The sequence below is a fragment of the Leucopleurus acutus genome, assembly GCF_964270905.1.
Source record: "Leucopleurus acutus genome assembly, chromosome: 15".
In the NCBI taxonomy this organism is placed as follows: domain Eukaryota; kingdom Metazoa; phylum Chordata; class Mammalia; order Artiodactyla; family Delphinidae; genus Leucopleurus; species Leucopleurus acutus.
Window position 1 is genome coordinate 6,490,270 of NC_139157.1, and position 26,970 is coordinate 6,517,239.

The window sequence follows — 26,970 nt, forward strand, 5'->3', positions numbered from 1 at the left end:
GGACATGGAAGCAACCTAAGTGTCCATCAACAGATGAATGGATAAAGAAGATGTGGCACATATATACAATGGAATATTACTCAGTCATAAAAAGAAATGAAATTGAGTTGTTTGTAGTGAGGTGGATGGACCTAGAGTCTGTCATACAGAGTGAAATCAGTCAGAAAGAGAAAAACAAATACCATATGCTAACACATATATATGGAATCTAAAAAATAAAATGGTTTTGATGAACTTAGGGTCAGGACAGGAATAAAGACGTAGATGTAGAGAATGGACTTGAGGACACGGGGAAGGGGAAGGGTAAGCTGGGATGAAGTGAGAGAGTAGCATTGACATAGATACACTACCAAATGTAAAATAGATAGCTAGTGGGAAGCAGCTGCATAGCACAGGGAGATCAGCTCGGTGCTTTGTGGCCACTTAGAGGGGTGGGATAGGGAAGGTGGGAGGGAGACGCAGGAGGGAGGGGACATGGGGATATATGTATACATAAAGCTGATTCACCTTGTTATACAGCAGAAAGCAACACAGCATTGTAAAGCAATTATACTCCAATAAAGATGTAAAAAAAAAATAAAAGCATGCACTGATGTAGCTGGATTCAGTGGGTATAGCAACCCGTTGTATAAGGATTGAAATAAAAGTGTTTATGTGTAGTAACTGTCCTCCTTTAAAGTAGTTCCACTTATAAATTTTCATAATGCAATTTTTTTCACTTATACTTATTTCTACCTGAACTTTTTAAGTATTTTTTGTTTTACTTCTATTTATCATAGTAGTCATTTGTGATCTTAAGATGATATTTAAGATAATATTTAAATATAATATTACATTTAAAATATACTAATATTTTGAAGGATATATGAAGTTAATCCAGTAATTTTGGCTGGTGGAAGGATGTTCTAAATATTTGGTAATCATGACTACATTCTATTTAATATGAATTTTGCTCTCATACTATCATACCTGCTACAACTTTCAGATCATTTAAAATGTGGGAGAATTTATTGACCTGGCAAATATTTATTGAATGTTTACTAAGTTCAAGGAACTTCCCTAGTCATTTGGAACATATGAAAAAGGGTGCAGTGTTGCATAGGGGGGAGTTGTAACAATAGGAAAGGTGGGACAAGTACATAGTGAATATGGGGCGAAATTCTTTTTCCAATTTACGTTAGGTTGGAGTGGACATGACCTCCATGTTTTTAATGATCCAAAGCAGGTTTCATACAGAAGAGATGATTCCAGGAGTGTGCATTGAATGGATTTCATGTGGAACTGCCTTAGACTAATTAATTCAATACGCATTGTTCCAACTAGAACTAATGGGTACTATCAGGCCGATATAAGGAAAAATGGGTTGTACAAAGATGAGCTTGCTGGCCTTCAGAGATGGTATTGATTTTGTTCACTCAATGTATATTTATTTTTTTCATGAGTCATATATTTCAGCAAATATCGTTGAGCACAGGCTGAAGGACCACCATCCAGAAATACAAGAGCAAGAATTCTGGTAAATGTTGGAGGAGAAGATTCTCTGTGCTGTAGTTCCTTATCACAGGGTCAAGGTCACAGGTTCAGAAACTCTGGCCATGGGTCTGTTCCACAGTGGGCTCGTAGGAATCAAACAGGACTGAGGTTACTCCCTAAGCAGCTAGGGGAAGGGGCAAACTGAGGACACATGGCCAGTTAGAGCTGATCAATGGAGCTAAGTGGTGCAGACAGTGATAACATCCTCAGCATTTAAAATACAGAACTAAGCTATAGTCAGAAGGAGGCAGGAGGGCAAAAGATGAAAATACTAAGTGCCAGGCTGGGCAGTGGGGAGGAGGTGGATGAAGGCTGTGAAGATGCTTCATTCCAGGGACTCCTCCTTATTAGATGCTGGTTTCCTGATGTTAGGACAAGTCGACTGCTTAAAGGTGTCAAGACGAAGCTGGATCCTTTCCTACTCTTAGATGTAATTATTTAGGGAAATATCTTTTACTTTCGGGGAAATCAAGGGAAGAATTTTTATAGGAAGTGCCTTTCCAACTGGACCTTGAATATATGGGTCAGATTTCAAAGATGGTGATGGCAGTGGAGATGGGTGGAGGGTGAGCAGATTGGTGTCGGGAATGGGGACGTGGTGGAGGAAGGGATGGAGAGGAGCCCTGTTCTACCTCTGACACTAGAAAGTACCCAGGGCTCCACCCATCTCTGTCCTCCCTCACAGTGCCTCAAGTTCAAACCTTCCCCCTTCCCCTTCTCTCCAGCCAACATTGTTTGCATATCAGTACAGTTAACAGCCAGCTGCTGGACTTCTCAGTGTGACAGAAGAATCTTCTTAGTATTGTTAACTGTGTGTTTGACAAGGCAGGGAGAGAGGAGACAAGACACATCATTTTTATTTATTCTCTTCTGTGCTGTCCAATTTAGTAGCTTCTACCCACATATGGCTGTGCTAATATAAATTACTTAATTTTTTTTAAAAAAAGAGTGGTTTCTTAGTAGTTCCTAGCCAAATTCTCAATGGGCCCTTGTAGCTAATGGCTTACTGTATGGGAGAATGCAGATGGAGGACATTTCCATGGCCACAGAAAGTTCTCATGGGCAGCTTGTTCTACTTAATATTTTAATAAGCTCATATGTGATAAAATAATTTTAAATCAGTTGTGTTCCTGTTGCTTTATAGTGTATTGATACTGAACATTATTTTACCTAGGTATAAAATATGTTAAATCTCACTGTCTTCTCCCCTAGAAAACAAATTATCCAGGCAGTTAAACACTTGATTCTCTGTGACAAACAGTGATGGAAACTTCTGAGGTCAATGAAAAGTTTTCATCAGAGTCAGAATGATTTTTCTTAAGTATTCATTTATCTTATTAAAACAACGTCTTCAGGCTGTAAGCCCATTATCTAAAATACATTAAAAATGGAAAATGTGCACCTTATGCTCGTTTTTCAAAAAGACAACACAAATAGTATATTCTTTTTGAATAGGGGCTTTGCTCGATAAGTGGTGAATATTGTTAATGCTTTTGGCAATTTTTTTGGACCAAGACAACAAGAAAAGAGAATGAGAGAAAAGAAAAGAAAAGGAAGAAAAGACCAAGACAACAAGAAAAGACCAGACAACAAGAAAAGAGAATGAGAGAAAAGAAAAGAAAAGGAAGGATTATGTTAATCAGAAAAGGAAGGATTATGTTAATCAGACAAAGTGGGAGAGAAAACCTAAAGTTAATGATAAAATGATAAAACTAAGGAAGCCTCTTGGATGCTTTGAAGGGACATAGGGACTCACATTTTAACAGGGCCCTGCACACTAGCTGTGCTTTTAACTTCTATCCAGGAAAAAAAAAAAAAAAATGAACGTCTGAATGAAATGAATACACTGTAAAATCATTTCATTGTAGTCTAGCCCTTCTGGTTCATGATAAAATAATTATGTAAGTTTATTGATGGCTTGGGGTGGAGGGGAGAACTTAATTGTAAGCAGGGTGTCTAATAAATCTGTGTTTATAAACTTTAGCAGTTGGGCTTGCTGTAGATGAAGCCCTACACAGTGGGTTGTATCCTTCCTCCAAATTTTTTTCCAAATTGTTTCTGAGAAATACATTTACACAAGATGCTCCATGAAAGGAAGACTTCTGAAGTCTGATAAAGTTAGGGACGTGCTATGCTCCATACTTCCTGTCTTCATGGAGTCTGCAAAGTCCTGCAGCGAGAACACGTGCTTAACTTGGCATCACCTAAAATGTTCTGACTACACAGATGTAGAGAAAAAACGTATGGACACCAAGTGGGGGAAGTGGCAGGGGGGTGGTGGTGGTGTGATGAATTGGGAGATTGGGATTGACATATATACACTAATATGTATAAAATGGATAACTAATAAGAACCTGCTGTATAAAAAAATAAATAAAATTAAATTTAAAATAATAAAATAAAATGGTCTGACTAAAGATTCCCCGATATTTTGGCTTGACACCTTTCAACAGCTTGCAAGCCACTGTAGTGTTCTGTAAGGTATACTTAAAATATACCAGATCAGACCATGAATAGAACAGCTGAAACAACCAAATCACTCAAAAACTCTTGTTTTAGGTGAAAAAAGTTCTTTTTAGGGTGTTGGAGGATTTAGGGGTGAAGTAGCATCATGTCTGCAACTTAATTAAAAATCATTCAGCCAAAAACGTATATATGTGTGTAAATGTACACACACACACACACACACACAGAGGGTGCACATAAAATATGGCAAAATGTTCACAATCAGTGAATTACAGGGTAGGTTATAATTTGTAAGATTTTTGAAATATTTCTCTAGGTTTGAAAACTTATATAAAAAAAGGGAAATCTATAACACAAACACAAGCTGCTTTGCATTTTGGGCAGTGAAGGGGTTGCAATATGGAAGAGTTGATTAGGAGAGAAAAATAATTTTAAGATCTAAACAGAAGTTTAAGAAGGGGAAGATTCATGTTATTGACTGGAGACAGCTATATACATAGAGAAAAGTTTTGAGGGTCATTCTTCCCATTGCCTTGCTTGTTCCTTTAGGAGTTACAGCTCCATTTTTAAGAGTCTGTACCTTAGACCCTTCCATCAGGCTAATGGGAACATTGCCCAGAAGATGGTCAGGATGTTGTTTGTGCTTATTCCTGTCCTCTGCACTCCAGACCTCAGCATGGCACAGAGAAGCTTGCCAACTTGAAATAGTGTGATGTAGCCAACGAGGTGGGGAAGCCTTCCTGAAAAGGGGCTCCCAAGATTTGCCGGAAGCCCCGACTGCTTGACCAAGTAGAGCCAACAGCTTGAAATGTGCTGTAACCAAGACTGGCCTGACCTTGATCTTCCTTAGGCTGCCTATTAATCCCAGCTTGCGCTGGCTCTGGGAAGCACTATGTAATAGATTGCATGTCATCTTGTATGCTTCTAGGGCAAGGGCATGGGCATGCAGTATTTTCTGACTAACTTCTCAAGGACTTTAGTGCAGGCTGTGGCACACAGAGGTGTGTATCCCAATCTTCATATTCTGCCTGGCTCTATCATTAGCTGAAACAATATTGCCAACGTTGCTGTTGCCCTAAGGGAGAGAGAAGAGTCATTTAGTTTCCTGCAGTTTCTGAGATGCTTCGTCAAGTCGTTGCTAATACACTCTTTCAACAATGCTAGTGTCTCTGCAACCCCAACTCCCCTTTGTAAGCGTTTCTTTTTCCAGCCTTTCTCTTCCTCCCCCCTCTTTTTTTGTTTAACCTTTGCAGTAGGTTATAAAAATTGTGAATTGGCTTTGTTCATATTGCTGATACAAGTTTTAATGATAAAGGCTCCTACCTTCTTCACTAAGCTTGTCATGGTACACATTAAAATTGTCAGAGTTCTTGTGATTTTCTGTCAGTTGTTATGGCATCTCTATAGCTTTAATATATGGCTCTATCTGTTGCATTTATGATATACATAAAACCTTAAGAATATATTTTATCTAATTATTATATTTGCTAATAACAATGTGACATTCATAGACTTGAATATCTTGCATATTAAGGCACTAAAGCTGCAAAAAAGTGTCAGAAAGTCATAGTTATATCAATACAAATATATATTTATAATTCATATTCCTTTTCACACTGAAACTAAATATTAATCTCTGGAAATTAATAATTACAAATATATTACCAATAAATAATAAAATTATAAAACTTGACATCTTTATTGTGCTTTACATTTTACAAAGTATTGCCACCTATAGTATTAGTAAAGATGGCTAAACAAATGGCACTTAAACATGTCTACAGAGGCACTTTTTGTAAATTAGTGAAGCAAATGGAGCCACATAAGACTTGAGGATCTTTTTTGTTTTCTCATTATTTTTGTACTAATTGTTTTCAATAAACCATATGCATTTGAAAGTCTGAAAGTTTTTGCTCATAATGATCAAACGTATTTGCTATTCATTATTTCTAAATGTTCTTGATGATACTAGTAAAATTTTAAACAAATCTTTATGCCGTGACCTTTCATGTTAGTCCCACCCATTAAGAAGTAAAGTAAGGATTAAAAGAACTATTTGGTAATTTTAGAAATTTGGAAGTTAGTTATTTCACTGGTAAGTGTGTCTGAATAAAGTTAGTTCTTTGTAGATGTAGAAGTGTGGAACAGTTCAAAAATATTCCCCTAATTTTTTCCTGTATGGTGACAGGAATAATATTTTCCTGTATGGTGACATTTGAGAGAAATGATCAGAGATGTTTAACTATCTATTTTTTGTGTGCAGCTTTTGCTCTTGAAAATGTATTATTTGAATGGCATTTGTCTAGGTAGAGGACACTCATGAAATGCAAAGAACCCATTTCTGCACACAATCGCTGAGTGTGCTAAGCCCCTCAGGGCTTTTGTCTTACTTTACGTGTGACCCTGTGTTGGAAAGTCTCATTGGAGACTCAGCAAACTGTGATATTATCATTCATATCATGAGAAAAGGGGTAGTTTGTCCCTATAGATAAGATTTTAAGAGAAAAAATCTGGAGCCTTCAAAACTGGGTACAGACACATGAAATAAAATTCAGGAGCAGTGGCCCCTAAATTTCCAATGGTCTTAGATTCTTGTCCTTTTAAAAACTTCAACAGCAAAGTGTGCGTTTAATTTCCCTGTGTTGCAAATACCCTTGGCCAGCTCTTCTGGCAGCAGGCTGCTACTTTGCTGAATAAGTCACAGGGCTGTTGGCAAGACGAAGAAAATATTGTCCCCCTTTTGAGCATAAAACTAGATTTTCTATTGGGGTTGGCCAAAAGGTTTGTTCGTTTTTTTCCGTAAGATGGCTCTAGTAGCACTTAGTTGTCTTTAACTTAATTCGAATTGTTAGACTGTATGTGACAGCTGTCAAATCAGCGTGCATTTAAAAAAAGATTTATCAAAATTGGCAAAGTTTTGTGTAGCCATTTTAGTATTGAAGATGGAAGAAAAAAGCAACATTTTTGTCATATTATGCTTTTTTATTTCAAGAAAGGTAAAAACGCAACTGAAATGCAAAAAAAGATTTGTGCAGTATATGGAGAAGGCGCTGTGACTGATCGAATGTGTCAAAAGTGGTTTGCAAAGTTTCGTGCTGGAGATTTCTTGCTAGACGATGTTCCATGGTCGGTTAGATCAGTTGAAGTTGATAACAATCAAATTGAGACATTAATTGAGAACAGTCAATGTTATACCACGTGGCAGATAGCCGACAGACTCAAAATATCCAAATCAAGCATTGAAAATCATTTGCACCAGCTTGGTTATGTTAATCGCTTTGATGTTTGGGTTCCACATAAATTAAGCAAAAAGAACCTTCTTGACCATATTTCCGCATGCGATTCTCTACTTAAACGTAATGAAAATGTTCCGTTTTTCAAACAAATTGTGACGGGCGATGAAAAGTGGATACTGTACAATAATATGGAATGGAAGAGATTGTGGGGCAAGTGAAATGAACCACCACCAACCACACCAAAGGCTGGTCTTCATCCAAAGAAGGTGATGTGTATATAGTGGGACTGGAAGGGGGTCCTCTATTATGAGCTTCTTCCGGAACCCAAACGATTGATTCCAACAAGTACTGCTCCCAGTTACACCAACTGAAAGCAGCACTCGACAAAAAGCATCCAGAATTATTCAACAGAAAACACATAATCTTCCATCAGGATAACACAAGACCACATGTTTCTTTGATGACCAGGCAAAAACTGTTACAGCTTGGCTGGGAAGTTCTGATTCATCCACTGTATACACCAGGCATTGCACCTTCGGATTTCCATTTATTTAGGTCTTTACAAAATTCTCTTAATAGAAAAAAATTCAATTCCCTGGAAGACTGTAAAAGGCACCTGGAGCAGTTCTTTGCTCAAAAAGATAAAAAATTTTGGGAAGTTCGAATTATGAAGTTGCCTGAAAAATGGCAGAAGGTAGTGGAACAAAAGGGTGAATACATTGTTCAATAAAGTTCTTGGTGAAAATGAAAAATGTGTCTTTTATTTTTACTTAAAAACCTAAGGCACTTTTGGCCAACCTAATAAATTAAATTGTTGTATCTTCATTATAATATTTATCCCAGTAATGTTTCAGAATGTTCCTGAGGAGTTAGTTTTAAAATTTGTCTAAATTTGGATTCAGCATTGATTGGCTACTTCCTCTGCTTTCTTTTTTTCCCAGCAGGTAGACCAACCTACAACAGCTTTTTTGTCTACTGCAAAGGCCCCTGTCAAGGAGTGCAGCCAGGAAAGCTCAGGGTACGGTGCAGCACCTGCCAACAAGCGACGCTCACCTTGGCCCAGGTAAGGAGATGCGGCGTGAGCCGGCTGCCCTGAAAAATGAATGTGTATTTCCAGAGTTGCCTTTTGGGGTTTCTGATCAGATATCACCCATTACTGAAAAATGGACTTCTATGTGGTTGTAATGGTTAATGGTATTTGAAGTTTCATTTAAAAATATACTGCTCTGTAAATTTTAGGTACTACAGGGCCATTGCCCCCATTTCTTTAATCCAGGCCTATTGAAAGGGAATATAGAGGCTGATTTTATATCAAAAAGAGGTTGGGGGTGTCTTCTAGAAGCAGCCAAGGAGGATCCTTCTAAGATCCTGGAAATGTTTCATATCTCGATCTGTGTGATAGGAACATGGTTGTATGCATATGTCAAAATTTTTTGGACTCTTCATTTAAGGATGGTGCACTTGAGGTAAGTGACCCTCAATAAAAAAAATGAAAAGGAAAGTTGTGGATCAAGGACCAGTATGCATATAAAACAGGGTTGGAAAGCACGATGTGTTGCCGCCTCTTCTTGTTTTGTGCAGTCCACAACCTGAGAATGGTTTTTATATCTTTAAGTGGTTGGGAAACGTCAGAAGAGTAGTATTGTGTGATGCATGAACAGGACATGAAATTTAAATTCCAGTGTTGTGATAAAGTTCTGTCAGAACACAGCCCCGCCCACATCTGTGTGCGTTGTCTGTACCTTTCTTGTGCCCTAGATTGACTGGATGGCCTACAACACCGGACATGTTTACTCTCTGGCCCTTTAGAGAAAAGATTTGCCAGCTGGCCCCTGATATAAAACATAGGCACAGTAGTTCCTGGCTTTAGCGTGATAGTTGTGTAGAATTTGGCTAAATGTGATGTGGATGCCAATGTGTGTAGGGGAGCAGAGGTCATTCTGGTCAGCTCAGTGCTGAGAGCACAGCCCAGGAGGCACAGAAGGATAAAGACTTTTACAGGTGATTAGGGGTTGATGTGTAGAGCAGCACCCCCGTGAGCACATCGGGCCCCAGTGACGGCTAGAGCATTTAGATTTTATTCCGTAGGCAACAGGAGCAAAGGCAAAGCGTCACAAACAAAGACCATGTATAAAATGATGTTTTAAGACTATTTCTTGGTGCTGTAACAGTTTGTCACTGGGATTGAGGCTGGTGATAGATCAAAGGCAAAGAGGTTAATTAAATCACCTATTAATTCATCAATCACCCTTACTGGATGTGAGGGAGCATTGTGAAAGAACCTGAAGGATGTACCGAGTCAAGGGGAAAGCGTGGATCTCTGACTCAAACCTGGGGAAATGGCGGAATTACTCAAAAACGTAATTCAGTTATCATTAAACTTCTGTCCTACATTCTATGCAATTGTCTATCTGTCTATATTCCAAGAGTCTGTAAGCCTCATAAGATCAGATAACTTGTCAGTTTGGGTCCCTGTCTTATTTCCAGCACCTCACGTGGTGTGTTGCCTGTAGTGGATGGCATCTGCGTTTGAACTTTCACACATTGATTCAATAGATCCACAAACTTTAGAAATTCTATTTGGCATTTTATAATCATATGAATCATAGTAAGTATGATTGTTTTGCCACAATTTACTGACTTCCTTCCTTACATTTATATTCTGGTACTTGTATTTTTCTCTAATTCTCACCACAGACCTGAAAAGTAGATATCATTATCCAATGCTTTTAATAAAGAGACTCCACAAAGTTAAGTAATGAGTTCAAAGTTACATGGTTAACAAATGTTGGTGCCAGAAGTGAAAAGTCTTTTCTGTATTTCTCCAAAGGCCTGGCCCTTTTTTAGGATAGATTGCTTGCTATACAAATCTGCTAATAAATGTTCTATTATTCAACTACTTTCCTTGTATTTAAAATATCATTCAAAAATGCTCTTAGAAAAAATACCCTTAAGGATTAAGAAAATAGAATCAAAGATGATTTGAAGATTATTTATTTAATCCAGAGTTTCAGTACAGTTACTAGATGTAGCATAACTGGTACCCAACAAATAAATAGACCAGGCATTTTGGTTTTTTATTAATATCAAAAGATACACACTCAGTAATACCTTCAAACAATATCTCTGTGAGCAGCTGACTAATCACACTGGCAGTTGGTCTGCAAGTTTAGTCTTAGAAATGATGGAGCAGGTGTGGGACTTTGCTAAGAGGAAGGGTTTCTAAGCAGAGAATAGAAAACTGATAGGTTTCATTTGCCCAAAATTTATAAAGATCTACAATGTACACAATTTCCTCTGGTCAGGAAAAAGAAGAAAAAAGAAATAGGATCATGCGTAGCTGACTAGTTATAGGGAACAGATTGTGGTTTACCTGAGCTTCTGCAAGGAGCTTTTTTAATACACAGTGAGGAAAATTGGAACCTACTTACCCACCTGGTTTATTTTTTTAAATCATAATTTTATTTTTTCTGGTTAGAAGAAATCTGTCTGCAATAAGCCCCATGCCCTTCATGAGTCTTAATAGTAGCCTCCTAATTATTTTTTGCTGTTGTTGGGGATTTATTCATAATTCCAACATTTCCTCAACACTATTTAAGTTTTACATGCGAGAGAATGAGCCGCCTCTCATACGTAATGCTCTTAGGTTGAATTGTTGAAATGTTTCATATTTAATGTGAAACTCGTAATAAATTGGCAAGAAAGAAGGACAGCCATTTCTGTCACAGTGTTAAGGATGGGGAAACTGAGGTCTGAAGTTTTGGCCTGACCTTGAGAGTAAGTTGACAATTAGCTTACAGAAAACACCAGGTTTTCTTCTGTCTCCAAGTCAAATGATCTTCTTTAATTCATGGTGACCTTGACCAGGGTTTCCACTAACTGAAATAGCCTTTAGAAAAATGAACACTCACTGGAAAACATTGAACAACAACTGATTGGAAAAACATGGCAGGCAGCCAGTTTTCAATTGCCTATTCAAAGATGGTCCACGTAGGTCCACACAGAAACGACACGGGGTTGACCACAGAGGGAGGTGGCTTTATCCATGCATATACATTTCTGATTGTCTTCTTGAATAATAAAATGAATGATTTTAAATAACCTATGTCATCACTGTTTCCCTCATTAGTGTGGAAAATCAAATGATGTGGAAATCATATGCTCAGAACCTTTTTTTCTTTTAATTCAGAAAAGTGGGCAGAAAAAATAAGGCTTTCCAAGATGCGTAGACTATGCACTGTTTTTAGAATAACTAGACATTAAAGAAGGAATTCATATTGGAAAAAGAAACAGCACTGAGAGACTTAAAGATTCGTTCCCCTCTCCCTTTCTCCTGGAATCCTGCCAAATTCAAGGTTAGAATGTCAATAGGCACAATTCCTTCTACTGTCTGTCCTGTTGTTAAATTATAAGTGTGTGGGGTGAAGAGCAAGCCTTCTGGTGAGGAAGAAAGCTCTTAGCTCAAGCTCTCAAAGATTTCCCAGCACCAACGTATATAAACACAAGACTACCAGAGACTGTGTGACCTGTTAAAATATTTGCCTGGGCTGGTGAAATTTAGGTAGATGTGATGTTGATGATGAGGATTCTGTCCCAGGGAATCACCTTAAGAGGGTTCCTCCTCCTGAGCCCTGCAGGCTTCTGCTCACTGAGTCCCAGCGGTGTTCTCTCCTACGCTGGGATGACATGTCCTGTCCCTTCTCCCATCACGCTCCAGCCGTTGCCCACAGTCTAGATGGGTTGTACCTCCTGTGGAAAACAAAGCTTCTGTGATAGGAAGAAACTACTTTTTCTAAAAGGAAACAGGCTTAAAATATGATAAGGATGTTTATGAGTAAAATGATTTATTGACTCTAAAAATAATTACAAGATAGGATGTAGAAGTGAGATGAGAGAACACACAGAACATAGTGTTCTGCCTTGGAATACTGTATGGGGCTCTGAATTGCCTGGGAACAAAGGCCTGGAGAGAATGGCCTCTGTGGTCCTTTTGTCCATCAGATGTTCTGCATTTGAATTCTGGTTCTCTCACTTACTGGCTGTGTGACTTGGGGCAAGTTGCTTAACTTCTTTATGTCTCAGTTTCCTTGTCATCAATTGGAAGTAAAAATTTCATTAAAGCTGTGAGGGTTAAATGACTTAACTCATTAAAGTATTTAGAACAGTGCCTCACACATAATAAACATCTAGAAACCATTAGCTCTTATTGTCATTTCTTCAAGTGAAGAAAACTTTTGATTTTCTACCAGAAACACTTTGAAGCAACTGCTGAACTCACATTGTAAACTTACACCTCTAGGGCACTTCAGTTCTGATTAAGTTACAAATTGTTAATACCTCCAGCACAAACTCTAGGTAACCTGAGTTACCCGCGATTAACATCTTTTTGTTTGCACGCAGTTTATTAGTCTTAAAATGAATCAGAAGCCAGGAGATTACTGCAGCCACGAACTGTGGATGATTTTTTTTCCCCTACAATCACTGTAATTACTTTATCTCAAAAAGAACTTTATCTTTGCCACTCTAATAAGATACTCTGCTGTGGAATAGCATTAAAGCTAAAAGGTTTCTGATGATAAATGGTGAAATAAATAGAGTAAGTTGTACAAATGCCTGACATGATGGACTTTATTTAAAATTGGTTTATAGATTAGGAACAATTTATGTGAGGAAATTTATTAAGAAATATACTCTAAATGTATAACTGTTCCTAAACTTAATATTTGTTAGAGATTAATTGTTGACCAGGGGTCTACTTACTTCCCTTAATATCAAAAACCTACTCTTACGTACATAATAAAGTCACATATGTAATAAAACTGTAGATGAGAGAAAAGGAGAATGGACAGAATGGCTCCTTGGACTTGGCTTGAGCCCCATGGTTCAGGGGAGAGTGAGAGCAAAGAGTGGACAAAAGAGGTTTTTCATCATAGTCTGTGTGAGAATCAGGACAAAAGCCAGAGCCAGGCAGGCTTGGGGACGAGAACGGAGCTCAGCATCATTCTGGCACCAGGAAGATGCTGGGTAGGACTGCCAGATTAGCACACAAATATACAGGGTGTTCACCTAAATTTGATTTCAGATAGACAATGAATATTTTGTTAATGTATAAGTATGTCCCAAACATTGCATGGAACATAACTATATTATTTTTTTAAATCTGAGATTCAAATTGGCATCCCATTCTTTATCTGGCTGTGCCCCTCCCTCTTTGCTGGGACATCTGTGTAATGATTATTGGTGCTGACCCCAGGGAGGCCCCTCAGTTGGCTCTTGGTCAAGCTGCATAGGCAAAGCAGCAGCTGGAGGAAGAGATGAACAGCAAGAATGTCAAACAGAACAGCCGGAGCTGGCAAACTCGGTAGTGGTCACGTGTGGGGAACACTCACCTGGGGGTTCTAGAAGTAACTGGGGGCCTCTGAGGCGTAATGCCAACATCCTTGAGTGAGAGTAATCAGCCAGCAGTCATTGGAGTCACAATCATAGATGGAAGTGTTTGTTTCTGAAGAACTATAGACAGTTATTAGTAAACCAAGGGAACTTCTCATTAGAAAAACAAACAAAAACAATAAATATGTTCTTGTGGATTGGAAAACAGTTCATTTTTGCTATATTACAATGATATAAACATTTAATAAAGAGTTTACAAACAAAAAGTGAAAAAATATAAAGTTGCCTATTGAAATAGATAAAACGCTATATATACATATAAAACTGTGTATGAAATAAGTAAAATGCTATCCAGCTGAGCTGCAGGCAGCTGTAGCCAACAGCTAGTCACTATGTTATGTCCACTATTCACTGTGTTATGTTATTTCAACTGTAGAAATTCCTACATTGAGAAACTTTATCATATGCTTAATATTTCAGAACTAAAATTTTCTTTGGTCATATGTTATTAGTTGGAGTGATTTCAATAAATTGAATCCTGCATAAATGTTGGTCAGTGTTGGTAATGCATTGACATTTCAATCAGGCTAATAATTTTCAGTTGGACTCCAGTGGAGGAAGCCTTCCTTTCACTGCTTCTTTTTTGGTGACTCTCTATACTATATTAGTAGCTGACTTTTTTAAAATAATGATTTTACTTTACAAATCTTTAAGAAGGAGGCAAAAGAAAATAATCTTGCAGATGCATATCCCCAGAGCATATTTTTAGAACACCCAGTAGCATCAGAAGTCCCTGGAAAGATGGGCCCTTACCAGGCATGTACCCTGGTCGTGCTGTAGTGTCTCACCGTTTGTCCTTTGATACCCAGCCTTACTCCTGACCTATGATGCTAGTGTGAAAATCTCAAAACTGTGGGCAGGAAATTTAAATCATGCCATTCTGAAATGTATGCGTATATATTTTAAAAAGTGTGTTGAATTCTTTATTTCCTTATTCCCAAAGGAATAAACCAATAAAACCAAATACCTTGGTTTATTGTGTGTATATGTATGTGTGTGTATATAAATATATATATTTATATATATCATGAGGAATGAGTATTATTAATAGCTATTATTGAATGTTTACCAGAAACCAAGATCTAAAGCAGTTTACCTAAATATCGCATTTAATTGTTATGTTGTTTGAATAGTGTTCTAGTTTCATATATATGTGTGGTTATGGCAATGAGGTACATATTGTTATTTACTTCATATGGAAAATACGATAAAGTTTTCCAAAGTCTGTCAGTCAATACTGACATGTGGTCATTAATCTGTTTAATTGGAATTTGGTTGTGCTACATAGAATTTTATTCATTGTTCAGAATGATAGCGTTAAAACAATTACAAGAGAAGTATCTATTGGTACTACAAAGGACATTTGACAAAAATCACAGCCTAAATACATTTATAAAACATAAAGGAAAAGATAAGATTTTTTAAAGAAAGTTTATTATATACTCTATTATTTCATTTTAAGTTGTAGTTAAATGTATCATGTTTTAAAACAGGGTTGCTTTGTTTATTGGTTAACAGTTCTGTTCACCGGCAGTGATAGAACACTCTTTCACCAGTGGCTTACTTCATAAGGACTTAAGTGTTGTCTTAAGCATTGACTGGGTTGTTTGTACCTTTACTATCCACCATCCTTCATGTCATAGAACCAGGTATCGTGGTATTGAGTCTGCAGGCCGGGCAGGGCAGGACAACGGGGAGCAGCCATGCTTGTCTCGTTTATTTGTAAAAGGAAGTAATAATATTGATAATTTTTAGAAGCCTCTTTTCAGTCTTCCCCTTACATCACATTGTTTATAACTTGGTCATAGACCCACTAATAATTACAAAGGAAGCTTGAAAAGCAAGTGTTTCCCAAAGTCAAACAGCATAGCCATAATTGGTTTAGGCCAGTTTATCTGAGGGTTTTGGTCCATTGCTTCTCCAATCAAAATCATACTTCTGCAAATAAGGAGAGAAGATGAGATGGATATTGGATGGGCAAATGACTAATGGCTGCCGTATTTGTAAATGCATAATTATTTTAGATCACTTTCATGGACTCATCAGTTTCTTTACTAAGTCTAAATTTTACTGTTATATACTCTATTTGTATCACTATGGCTACGCAAGGGATTTGGCCAGCCTTGAACTTGTTTTTGTGTGTGAAATGCCACTGTTGTTTCAGTGGTTGTTTCTACACATAAATGTATCTCCATGGTTTTCTACAGGATGAAATTGATATATTATCCATTTGACCACTTAGAAGTGTTATCAAGAATTGTGGAAAGAAAAAAGAAAGATCTTCAGGGCAGTGGGTTAATTTATTTGTTCTTTGCTTAAGAAGAAAATGGCCTAAAAACCTCATTGGGGAAAGATAAACAGGATTTAGTAGCTCTGTCGTACTCTATAGTAGATCCTTTGTCAGTGCTTTATAAAGAATGAGCATATTATCTAGCGCTAATAAAATGTGAGGGGCAGAAGAGTCGCATTGAGAGACCTACAGAATTAGGCAAGATAGTGCAGATCAGGACTGTGCTATGTTTTTTCAGTTATTTTACAGAAGCATTGGTACTTATGCAGGCATGCCATTTTCCATCTGGGAATACCAAGCTACCTGCATAAATGTATCATTGAAGCCATATGAGAAATGGAGAGGTCAGTTGACTTCACTTGGGTCCACAGTGAGAAAGGAACCAAACTGAGAATTAAATCTGGGGAACCAGAGTTACATTCTAACTGAAACATCCATATTAAGTTACATTTGTTTTCTTACTACTATGGAGAGAGAGTAGAGCCTTACTCTGAAGCCTTTTCCCGAAAAGAACCAAATTTATTAGACTACATTTCCTAAAGTGGGAATGGAGATTTGGGAAAGGGACAGTGACACACAGGTGTTTTCCTTCAGTGAGGAGAAAACAGAAGAGCATCGGTACACCTGGAAAATAGGAAATCATGAAATTACAGAGGAGGCTCTCGTGGATTATGACAGTTTTTCAGTGACTAGTTGGCTCTACTGGCTTGTTGGAGGCATAATACTAACGAAGTTAGAGTCCTCGGCATGAGTCCTGCAAGGGCCACTTGCCTCTCTGAGCCCCGTTATAACACTGCTTGTACTGGAACTGCCTGGAGCTGCTTTATGAGAAATACCACTGGGCATCAAGGCTCAAGAGCTCAGCAAGCCCCATCATGAACAATCCTGTGTTCTCAGCTCCTGACCGGTGGCTACCACATTTGCTCTCTCTGAATTGTCATTTCTAACCACACCTCTTGACTCTCCAAGCTTAACACCATCACTGTTCCATGAAGAAGTACCTATCTGCATTGCCCCTTTTACCTTGTACAGTTCAGGCTTCTTCTTGAAAATATTTTCAATCAGTCTTAGCCTGTCCACACAAGTCCTATCCAAGTTCAAACAGAAGTTGCTGGTCTTGCTTCCCAATACATCCCGATTCTAATAATGATTTTTCTTTCATACTCTTGCTCTACCACTTGTGACTCTGAAGCTGTTCATAGAAAAGTGAATTTCATTGAGGGAAGGAGATACTTTCTGCCTTTCTTACATTTGAAAGCCATGAGTTTAGTAGAGAAAGGAAGACCTAGGAAGTGAATCATTTTAACTGCTTTAAACATATGAAGGGCTGACAGGTGGAAGACTCCTAGGATTTTGTTTTATTTTCAGAGAGCAGAGCTACAGTTTATGGGTGAAGACAGATTTTAGGTCAAATAACTCTCTTCAATTAGAGTGCCATACAATGAAGAGAGCTAGCTAACTGGAAAAGCAATTGTTCCTTCATTACTAAAGGTCGTCTAGCAGAAGACGGATGACCAAACACCAAGTATATATTATAAGAGCAAGTTTTTTTATCAGGAGGGAATTTAGATTGGATGACTGCAAAGTTCATTCCTACTCTAAGATTACAGATAGGTTAAGGAAAACAGTGACTATGATGCCATTTGTTCAGTTATTCATTTATTCCACCACACAGGTATAAACATCTCCTATGCATCAGGCACTATGCTAAAGCACAAAGGTGGAAAAGCCATAGTCCCTGGCTTGAGGCACTGAGTCTAGAAATGGAGTAGAGTAAAGCGTACCCAATTAACAGAGTCCTTTATTTTTTTGGTCACACTCCATTCATTTTTGTGGTCACACACATATACCATCTTTACTATGTCTGTTTATACAAAGCTTAAATCTTAACTTTATGGCAACATTACACAATTTACAGATTATATCACATTTGTTTACACTGACCTTCTACACCAACTACTTTAAATAGGATACCCTATTAAGTAAGAAAGAGGAAAAAAACACATTTTTTACTTACTTTTAACAGATTATGAAGGAAAAAGCTCATCTGTCCATGAGATGATAATGCCAGCTTTAAACGATGGCTGTATCTGATTAACTGTAGGTGATTTCCTAGGCAGTAGGGCAGTGGATGTTTATTAGGATGGCTTTCTAAATTAATATGAAATTCCCAAAGCACAACTGAAGATTTAAAGAAAATTCTGGGTCATTTTGACACTAGGTAGAAATACAGTTCATGAAACTAGTTAGGAGAACCCTTAGTTTACTCATACTAACAAGTGACTCAAAACTACTGGCTCCAAACTACTCCAGACTAGTGGAGATCCAAATGATCTCCACTCAGTCTCCAACACACCACTCTTTACATATGCAATGTAGGTGACAAATTTTGAAAACTGTATCATTTGTTGGTCAGAGGTGTATGGAAACTTTGTACTTTCCACTCAGTTTTGCAGTGAGCCTAAAATTTCTCCAAAATAATAAAGTTTATTTTTAAAATTATATCTCTAGTTTTTAGATTCATAAATCTGTGTATGGAATCAGCACCTCTCTTGGTTTACCACCTCTATTGTATCTGGTGCTCCAGCTGAAACCTCTGATGTACTGCTCTATTACATAAGCTGAATCTGTAGAGCCTTTAACAGTTTAAAAAGTATTTCCATGTGCATCATGTTGATTTATAAGACAACCATGTTAATTGGGAAAAGTAGATATCACTATCAGTTTATACCTGAGAAAACCCTACAAGCATCAGAAAAAAAGAGAATTACCAAAGAGATAGTATGAGGTGGGGCTCTAGCTTGAACCCATATGGTATGGAAACAATCTGAGGATTTTCTCATTCTGCTACATCACCTCCTCTCTTAGCAGAGAGTTAAAAACCTTTAGTTGGTAAAACATCATTCTCAATGGTGAACAACTGAAACCATTTCCCCTAAGATCAGGAACAAGACAAGGTTGCCCACTCTCACCACTATTATTCAACATAGTTTTGGAAGTTTTAGCCATAGCAATCAGAGACGAAAAACGAAATGAAAGGAATCCAAATCGGAAAAGAAGAAGTAAAACTGTCACTGTTTGCAGATGCCATGATACTACACATACAGAATCCTAAAGATGCTACCAGAAAACTACTAGAGCTAATCAATGAATTTGGTAAAGTAGCAGGATACAAAATTAATACACAGAAATCTCTTGCATTCCTGTACACTAATGATGAGAAATCTGAAAGAGAATTTAAGGAAAAACTCCCATTTACCATTGCAACAAACCTGTATGCAGAAAACTATAAGACACTGATTAAAGAAATTAAAGATGATACAAACAAATGGAGAGATATACCATGTTCTTGGATTGGAAGAATCAACATTGTGAAAATGACTATACTACCCAAAGCAATCTACAGATTCAAGGCAATCCCTATCAAACTACCAATGGCATTTTTCACGGAACTAGAACAAAAAATTTCACAATTTGTATGGAGACAAAAAGACCCCAAATAGCCAAAGCAGTCTTGAGAAAGAAAAATGGAGCTGGAGGAATCAGGCTCCCGGACTTCAGACTATACTACAAAGCTACAGTAATCAAGACAGTAGGGTACTGGCACAAAAACAGAAAGATAGATCAGTGGAACAGGATAGAAAGCCCAGAGGTAAACCCACACACATATGGTCGCCTTATCTTTGATAAAGGAGGCAAGAATATACAGTGTAGAAAAGACAGCCTCTTCAAAGTGGTGCTGGGAAAACTGGACAGCTACATGTAAAAGAATGAAACTAGAACACTCCCTAACACCATACACAAAAATAAACTCAAAATGGATTAAAGACCTAAATGTAAGGCCAGACACTGTAAAACTCTTAGAGGAAAACATAGGAAGAGCACTCTTTGACATAAATCACAGCAAGATCCTTTGTGACCCACCTCCTAGAGAAATGGAGATAAAAACAAAAACAAACAAATGGGACCTAATGAAACTTAAAAGCTTTTGCACAGCAAAGGTAACCATAAAGAAGACGAAAAGACAACCCTCATAATGGGAGAAAATATTTGCAAACGAAGCAACTGGCAAAGGATTAATCTCTAAAATATACAAGCAGCGCATGTAGCTCAATATCAAAAAAAAACCAACCCAATGCAAAAATGGGCAGAAGACCTAAATAGACATTTCTCCAAAGAAGATATACAGATTGCCAACACTAATCATTAGAGAAATGCAAATCAAAACTACAATGAGGTATCACCTCACACCAGTCAGAATGGCCATCATCAAAAAATCTACAAACAATAAATGCTGGAGAGGGTATGGAGAAAAGGGAACCCTCCTGCACTGTTGGTGGGAATGTAAATTGATACAGCCACTATGAAGAACAGTACGGAAGTTCCTTAAAAACCTAAAAATAGAACTACCATATGACCCAGCAATCCCACTACTGGGCATATACCCTGAGAAAACCATAATTCAAAAAGAGTCATGTACCACAATATTCGTTGCAGCACTATCTACAATAGCCAGGACATGGAAACCACCTAAGTGTCCATCGAAAGATGAATGGATAAAGAAGATGTGGCACATATATACAGTGGAATATTAGTCAGCCATAAAAAGAAACAAAATTGAGTTATTTGTAGTGACGTGGATGGACCTAGTCTGTCATACAGAGTGAAGTAAGTCAGAAAGAGAAAAACAAACTCTGTATGCTCACATATATTTATGGAATCTAAAAAAAAAAAAGTTTCTGCAGAACCTAGGGGCAGGACAGGAATAAAGATGCAGATGTAGAGAATGGACTTGAGGACATGGGGATGGGGAAGGGTAATCTGGGATGAAGTGAGAGAGTGGCATTGATATATATACACTACCAAATGTAAAATAGATAGCTAGTGGGAAGCTGCTGCTTTGCTCAGGGAGATGACCTTAGTGCTTTGTCACCACCTCGAGGGGTGGGTTAGGGAGGGTGGGTGGGAGGCGCAAGAGGGAGGGGATATGGGGATATATGTATACGTATAGCTGATTCACTTTGTTATACAGCGGAAACTAGCACAGCATTGTAAAGCAATTATAATCCAATAAAGATGTTAAAAAAAAAAAAACAACTTCAGTTGGTACATCATTATTTTTAACACTGCGTGCTCCATGGGTTCCCTAAGGCATTTAAAATATTTTAAATGTGCAGGATCACTGTCACCCTTTTCTTCTGAGATGCTCTTATATTTTCTTTGATTTATATTTTGAAGGCTCCGTCTTTGCTGGGCCACAGATGCCGCTGACGTGTTCTTCGCTAAATTTCATGTTATAGACATTCCAGCCATCTATTAAATTCCATCTCATGGATCAAGATAAAAAGAACTGCAAATTAGCTGAAATGTGGGCCCTTGATACCACAGGGCTGCTGTCGTTTAGACTAAGCTATTGCTCACCAGTCTTTCCTGGGGAGAAAAAGATCTTCAAATCACTCATAATGAAGGACACAGGGAACACTGGAGTTTTACACTCTTAACCTGAAATGTTGTCCTTCCTAGTGTTTTCTTAGGCAACATTAATGACTTTTAATATGGACTTAAATTATTTTAGTTATAATTTGGAACATTATTTTCAGCAATGAATTTTTGTTTCTCTTATTTGGAAAGCTATGATTTTGAAGGGGAATGGGAGTAAGTCATATTGGTACAAATATTAGTTTCTATATTTGATTTTGGTCTGTCAGTAACTGGAAGAAAACACTGCAAATTTACTTGTTACAAGTTGAAATTTACGGAATATTTGCTTTCAAATGGCTATGTATTATGTTGAACTTGGGAAATTCCGATGAGAAAAAGAAACTCTGTAAGATTGGAAAATGTGCTGTGGTGTTAGTTTAGGTGAAATACATGCTAAATAACATCACAAATCTAGGAAATGTCAATTTATATGTTCAGAAACACAGAGCCCTCTGTAAATTTCATATCAATGTCAATTTTGTCTTATTAGATGAGGCTTTCTTAAGGTTTGTCAGAAGAGAAGCCCAAGGTGGAAAAAGCATAGTTTTTTTGAGTTTGTTTGTTTGTTTTAGATTACAGTCTTATGTACAAGAGTTTTGAAATAAATGCCACAATGGTTGGCTTTACATTTCTCAAAGATCTACAGACAAGTATTTCTCCACCTGAACATATTACTCTAAATACGCACATTTCTGAAATTTTAAAGTACATGTGGAGTGTGCACCTTTAACTTCACTGGAGCATCAGGATGGAGGGAAAGTCAGAGGTGGGAAAGCTCAAAGAAGGAGATTTTGGAAGAGTGATGAAGAGAAGGAAAGGGCAGTGTATGTGTTTATTATTTTATTGTAACATAAATATAGAGCATACCTGTTATCATAGAATTCTGTTGGTCAGGAATGGTTTAGTGTATTCCGGTTGGATCAGTAAGATGGGCCTATTTGGATTTTATATTTTAAGTGTATTTTCTATAACTAAGGAGAATGAGGAGTGGATAAAAGGAGAGAGAGCTGTGGTTACTCAGTTGTTTCAGAAATGAGATGTGTGGTCGGGGCTCAGAGGAAGTCACACTGGACCGAGTCAAAGTTCAGAAATATTTCATGGTTTATGAGCTGGAGGCCTAGAAATGAGGTGGCCCTGCCTTGATCACAGCCAGTAAAGACAAATCAACAACCAGGCCTGAGGCTGGGTGCGTCACAGTTCACTGTTTTGTCACCATGTTGAATTCCTTCAGATATGTGTACCGTGGCATGTGAAAATTTGGTTTTTATGACACAGAAGCTTACAGTCTCTCCCATCCCATACTGAGGCAGGAAAGGAGGTGAACTTCTTCCACTGAGGAACACATTTCATAGGCTGCCATCTGTGAGTTTAGGGACATCCCGGTGTGGGTTAGTGAGGACACTGGGCCAAAAGGTTAGCTGTCAGATCTGAGCTAGCCCTGGGCCTGTGAGGGTTATGTGTCCTTAGGAACTTTGTCTCAGGTCACTCTTGGCTGTAGATCAGGTTCCCCCCTGACAGAAGACCCCCTCAAAGCCACACCTTTCTCCTTAGAATCTTGTTACTTCTCCATCTCCTTATGTTTCCCTGTCTAGATAGCAGCCACCTTCTAGTGCATATAATTCTCGATGTGAGAACACATCATGCCCCCCACATTCAAAAGCGAAACTCAGTGTAGCGTTGCTGGGCAGGAAATCTGGTCAATTCGAGGCCACTGTGTTGTGGAAAATTTTCAATGAAATGCAAATGTACATTACTCTAGTACTCATGCATTTATAGAAATCCTTGTGTAACCATTTCTTCAAATAAGCAGAAAAGCGCCAGTAGTAACTTGTCAGATATTGTAAAAGTTGGCAGAAATGACCCAATAATAATGGGCTTTAGAAGTAAGTGAAAAGTAGTTTACATAGGACCTTACTTTGAGTGTCTCAAATAATACAATAATTATTCAATTGCAAATTAAATTTAAGACACAAACATATTTTGAATTACAATGATTGAAGTTATCTTAAGGAACAATTGTTAGATTCACCGTGATAAAAGCACAACATTGTTATGTGGTACAATAAGCACCTCTCCTTTTAAAGGCTCCCAATCGAGTTGGGAGGCTAATTACATCAGGGACAGTCCAGTAGCAAAGCAGTGGGGACGCTCCAATAGATGGGCTTCACCACAGCTGCCTTGGGAGAAGGACGCTGGAACTTTTACAGCTCACATATCAAGAATCCAAAATCTCATCGAGCCATAATCTGTTACCACCTCTGGGGGGGGGGGGTAGGGGAGTGACCTCTCTAGGCAGACAGCGTTATGGAGAAGTGTAGCGAGTAGGTCTAGAGGAATAAAGAGATGCTGTCTGGCACAGGTAACGCACCACAAACTACTGATTTGATTAGCCAGCAATTCAGAATCTTAGCAGATACAAAGTGGCTCCACAGGGCTGCCGCTGAGATTTTGCCTGTGCCCATGGGTTCCCAAAGGGAGTGTGCACCTGCCATAATACCCTCTACCCAGGTGGAGTCTGCCAGGTTTGAGAAAATGGCCAAAATCTTGCTGGGAGATGCAGGTATTGGCAGAGCTTTCTGGTCAGGAGAAGCATCACAAGCAGTGACCCAGAGCAAAAAAGAGAAACTGAGAAAGATAGGGGTTGTAGAGAGTGGAGAAGAGAAGGGAATTAAAGAGTAATGAAATGTAGTTTTGTTATAGAAAATATGAAGGTAGCAAAGGTGGCTTGGGAAACCAGATTGATATTGATGTCATTTATTAAGACATGAAACACAGGGCTTCCCTGGTGGCACAGTGGTTGAGAGTCCACCTGCCGATGCAGGGGACACGGATTCGTGCCCCGGTCTGGGAAGATCCCACGTGCCGCAGAGCGGCTGGGTCCGTGAGCCATGGCCGCTGAGCCTGCGTGTCCGGAGCCTGTGCTCCGCAACGGGAGAGGCCACAACAGTGAGAGGCCCGCGTACCGCAAAAAAAAAAAAAAAAAAAAAAAAAAAAAAAGATATGAAACACTGAGAAATCGATAGGTTTGTGTTAAACAATCACTGAGTATGGTTTGGACATTTTGAGTTCTATCTGCCTTTTGGAAATCCGGGTAGAAATGCAAAGTAAACAGTTGGATATTCAGACCTGGTACAACCTTTGACATTTGTCCCAAAATGCACTCTTATAAGCTTTATATATGTGTTTTAGTAAGAAAAAGAAAGTCCTTTGGTGCTTCTCACAGATTCTTGCTAGAAAGTCAGTACGAGCCGTGGCAGCTGACTGAGGGGTAATAACTGGCCATCCCATCTTTTAAATTCAAGTGGTGTATTTGCCTCACGCTTGGGTGCCTGGACACCCTCCTCATTTACAAGGAGGTCTTTCCCAGGTGACTGTCTTTTGCAAGTTGACTTCTCCTATATCAGCCCCTCCCACCCTCCAGGCAGGCCTCATGGGGATGACTGAAACTAGGGCAGGTGCTGTGTGTCCTCAGGCTGAGACCTTGGCTACAAGTGAAACAGCATTTCAATTATATAAGTTTATATTGGACATCTCTGAATATAGCACTTCTCATCAAGTTTATTACATTCTAACTATGGAATCAATGTTAAGCGTGATGTTTGAACTCCAAGCAACATGTGTGTTTAATAACTACAGTTTAAGATATTTCAACAACCAAGCAGAGAGCTAGTATACCAAGAGTGCAGCAGGAAACATGCCGACCCCTGTTCTTCTCCAGGGTGGAAACTGGAGGATGCAGAGTAAATGTATAAAGATAACTGATTTTGTACGTAATTCCCTTCTTTCTACATACGTTATTTGTGGGGTTTGGTAAAAACAAGAGGAGAAAAGCTAAGAACTCAGACCACTGCTATTCTGTTTATGTATATTCTGGGATTAATATCTCACTGATATCTGACTCATTGCCAAAGTGAGAATTTATTTTCTGTTTTTGATAGCAACATAACCAAACGCTTCTCCCTAGATTTGTGACCTTTAACAAGACCCTTATTTTTTTGAGAGTCTTTTCTCACCTTTGAAATGAGGGCCCTTGGCTACATTATTTTAGCATCTCTCCTATGTCTAAAACTCTGTGTGTCTGTGGCTTCCCTCCTGGGCAGAGGCAGTGTAGGCTGCTAAGTAATACTGGAATAAATACTAAAATGTACATAAGTCAGTGTGTTCAGGGCCTGACGCCTAGTGGTTGATCAGGATTCTTATTTCCTTCCCCTCCCCTTCCCATGTTTCTATTATTGCTATTATTATTATTATTATTATTGTTATTGTTATTGTCATTTTGTCTCTCAGGTGTACCAGTTTGGATTCTGTGGTCCATTCACAACACACCATCAACATTAGTACAAGCTTGACCCCCTGTTTAATTATTTATCTATTTCTTTCTTTCTCCATTTTTTGTTTAACTTCCCTAGCCCCTTTAATTCAAGAAATATTTAAAACCTACTACCTACCCAACACCCATTGAGGGGTTGTTTAACACACTACGGAAGAAGCATCCACTTATTTACAAGAATTATTCTGTATTTCAGAATCAGAAATAGCAATAAAATAAGGAAATGGTTTATGTGTTTTATGTAGCTAATACCATTTCCCCCTTTGCTATGATTGTTTGAAAGCTTAGAAGAAAAACAAGTGCCCTCCTCTAGCAAACATATAAAACTTGGCTGCTTGACCTGGTTTAGGAACGTCACCACCAGCTTTTATCAAACGTTTTCCGCTCTTATTTCCCTGGGTCAGCTCCCCATCCCCACACATTATCTTCACTTAGGTGTATTGTTATAGGCTACTTCATATCCTTTCTTTTTTTATATTAGTGGATTTTTATTATTAAATGCTATTTTCATGTTTTTAAAACTGCTGATGTTGAGTGACTGAATGGTAAGTACCATGAGATAAGAATTTCTTAGTGACAAAACATTAAAAATACTATGCGAGGCTATTTCATGTGAATTTAAAAGATTAAATTAGATTCACTAAATGTGAGACTGATTTAAATGAATATCAAATAAGAAGATGGTTTCTAACTTTAGTGGTATTATTTAATTTCTTTAGTACATATTGTGCTATTCTGTGTGTTATTATCTTTATTTCTTCTTGAGTCATTTTTGGTGATTTGTGTCTTTCACAGATTCTTCAGTTTAATCAAGAATATTTAACTTATTGCTTAAAATATTTCTTTTTATTTTTTTCTTAATGTTCCATTCTATGTTTTTAAAATTTTTATATTGTAGTATAATTGGTTAACAGTAGTGTGTTAGTTTCAGCTGTACAGCATAATGATTCAGCTATACATTTTTATATCCTTTCTTGAATCAAACTGTGTAAATATATAAACAAGCCTCTAGATGGTTGAAGGGATTCATTTGGTTAAACATATTTTCACTGGAGAATGAAGCCTATTCAGTCTAAACTGGAATTCATTTATTTAAATTTTATCTGTTATCTGTTGTTTCCTTGGTCTCTATCTTTTCTGCTTTTGTTAGGGCTGCTATGCACCTCCTATGCACTTGGTTAATG

At 38.0% G+C, this 26,970-nt stretch overlaps 1 protein-coding gene across 2 annotated transcripts in view; it reads left to right on the top strand.

Annotated features, from left to right (window-relative positions):
• The window catches only part of PRKN (parkin RBR E3 ubiquitin protein ligase), a gene marked incomplete at its 3' end in the record, with an annotated part of 1,244,701 nt that overhangs the window by 504,298 nt on the left and 713,433 nt on the right, over positions 1–26,970 (top strand). Inside the window, exon 4 of one of the 2 annotated variants that reach the window (XM_082855877.1) lies at positions 8,177–8,298. In XM_082855877.1, the coding sequence (XP_082712003.1) occupies positions 8,177–8,298 (122 nt within the window). The remainder of the gene's footprint in view (positions 1–8,176; positions 8,299–26,970) is intronic. The other variant, XM_082855878.1, reaches the window with a different exon arrangement.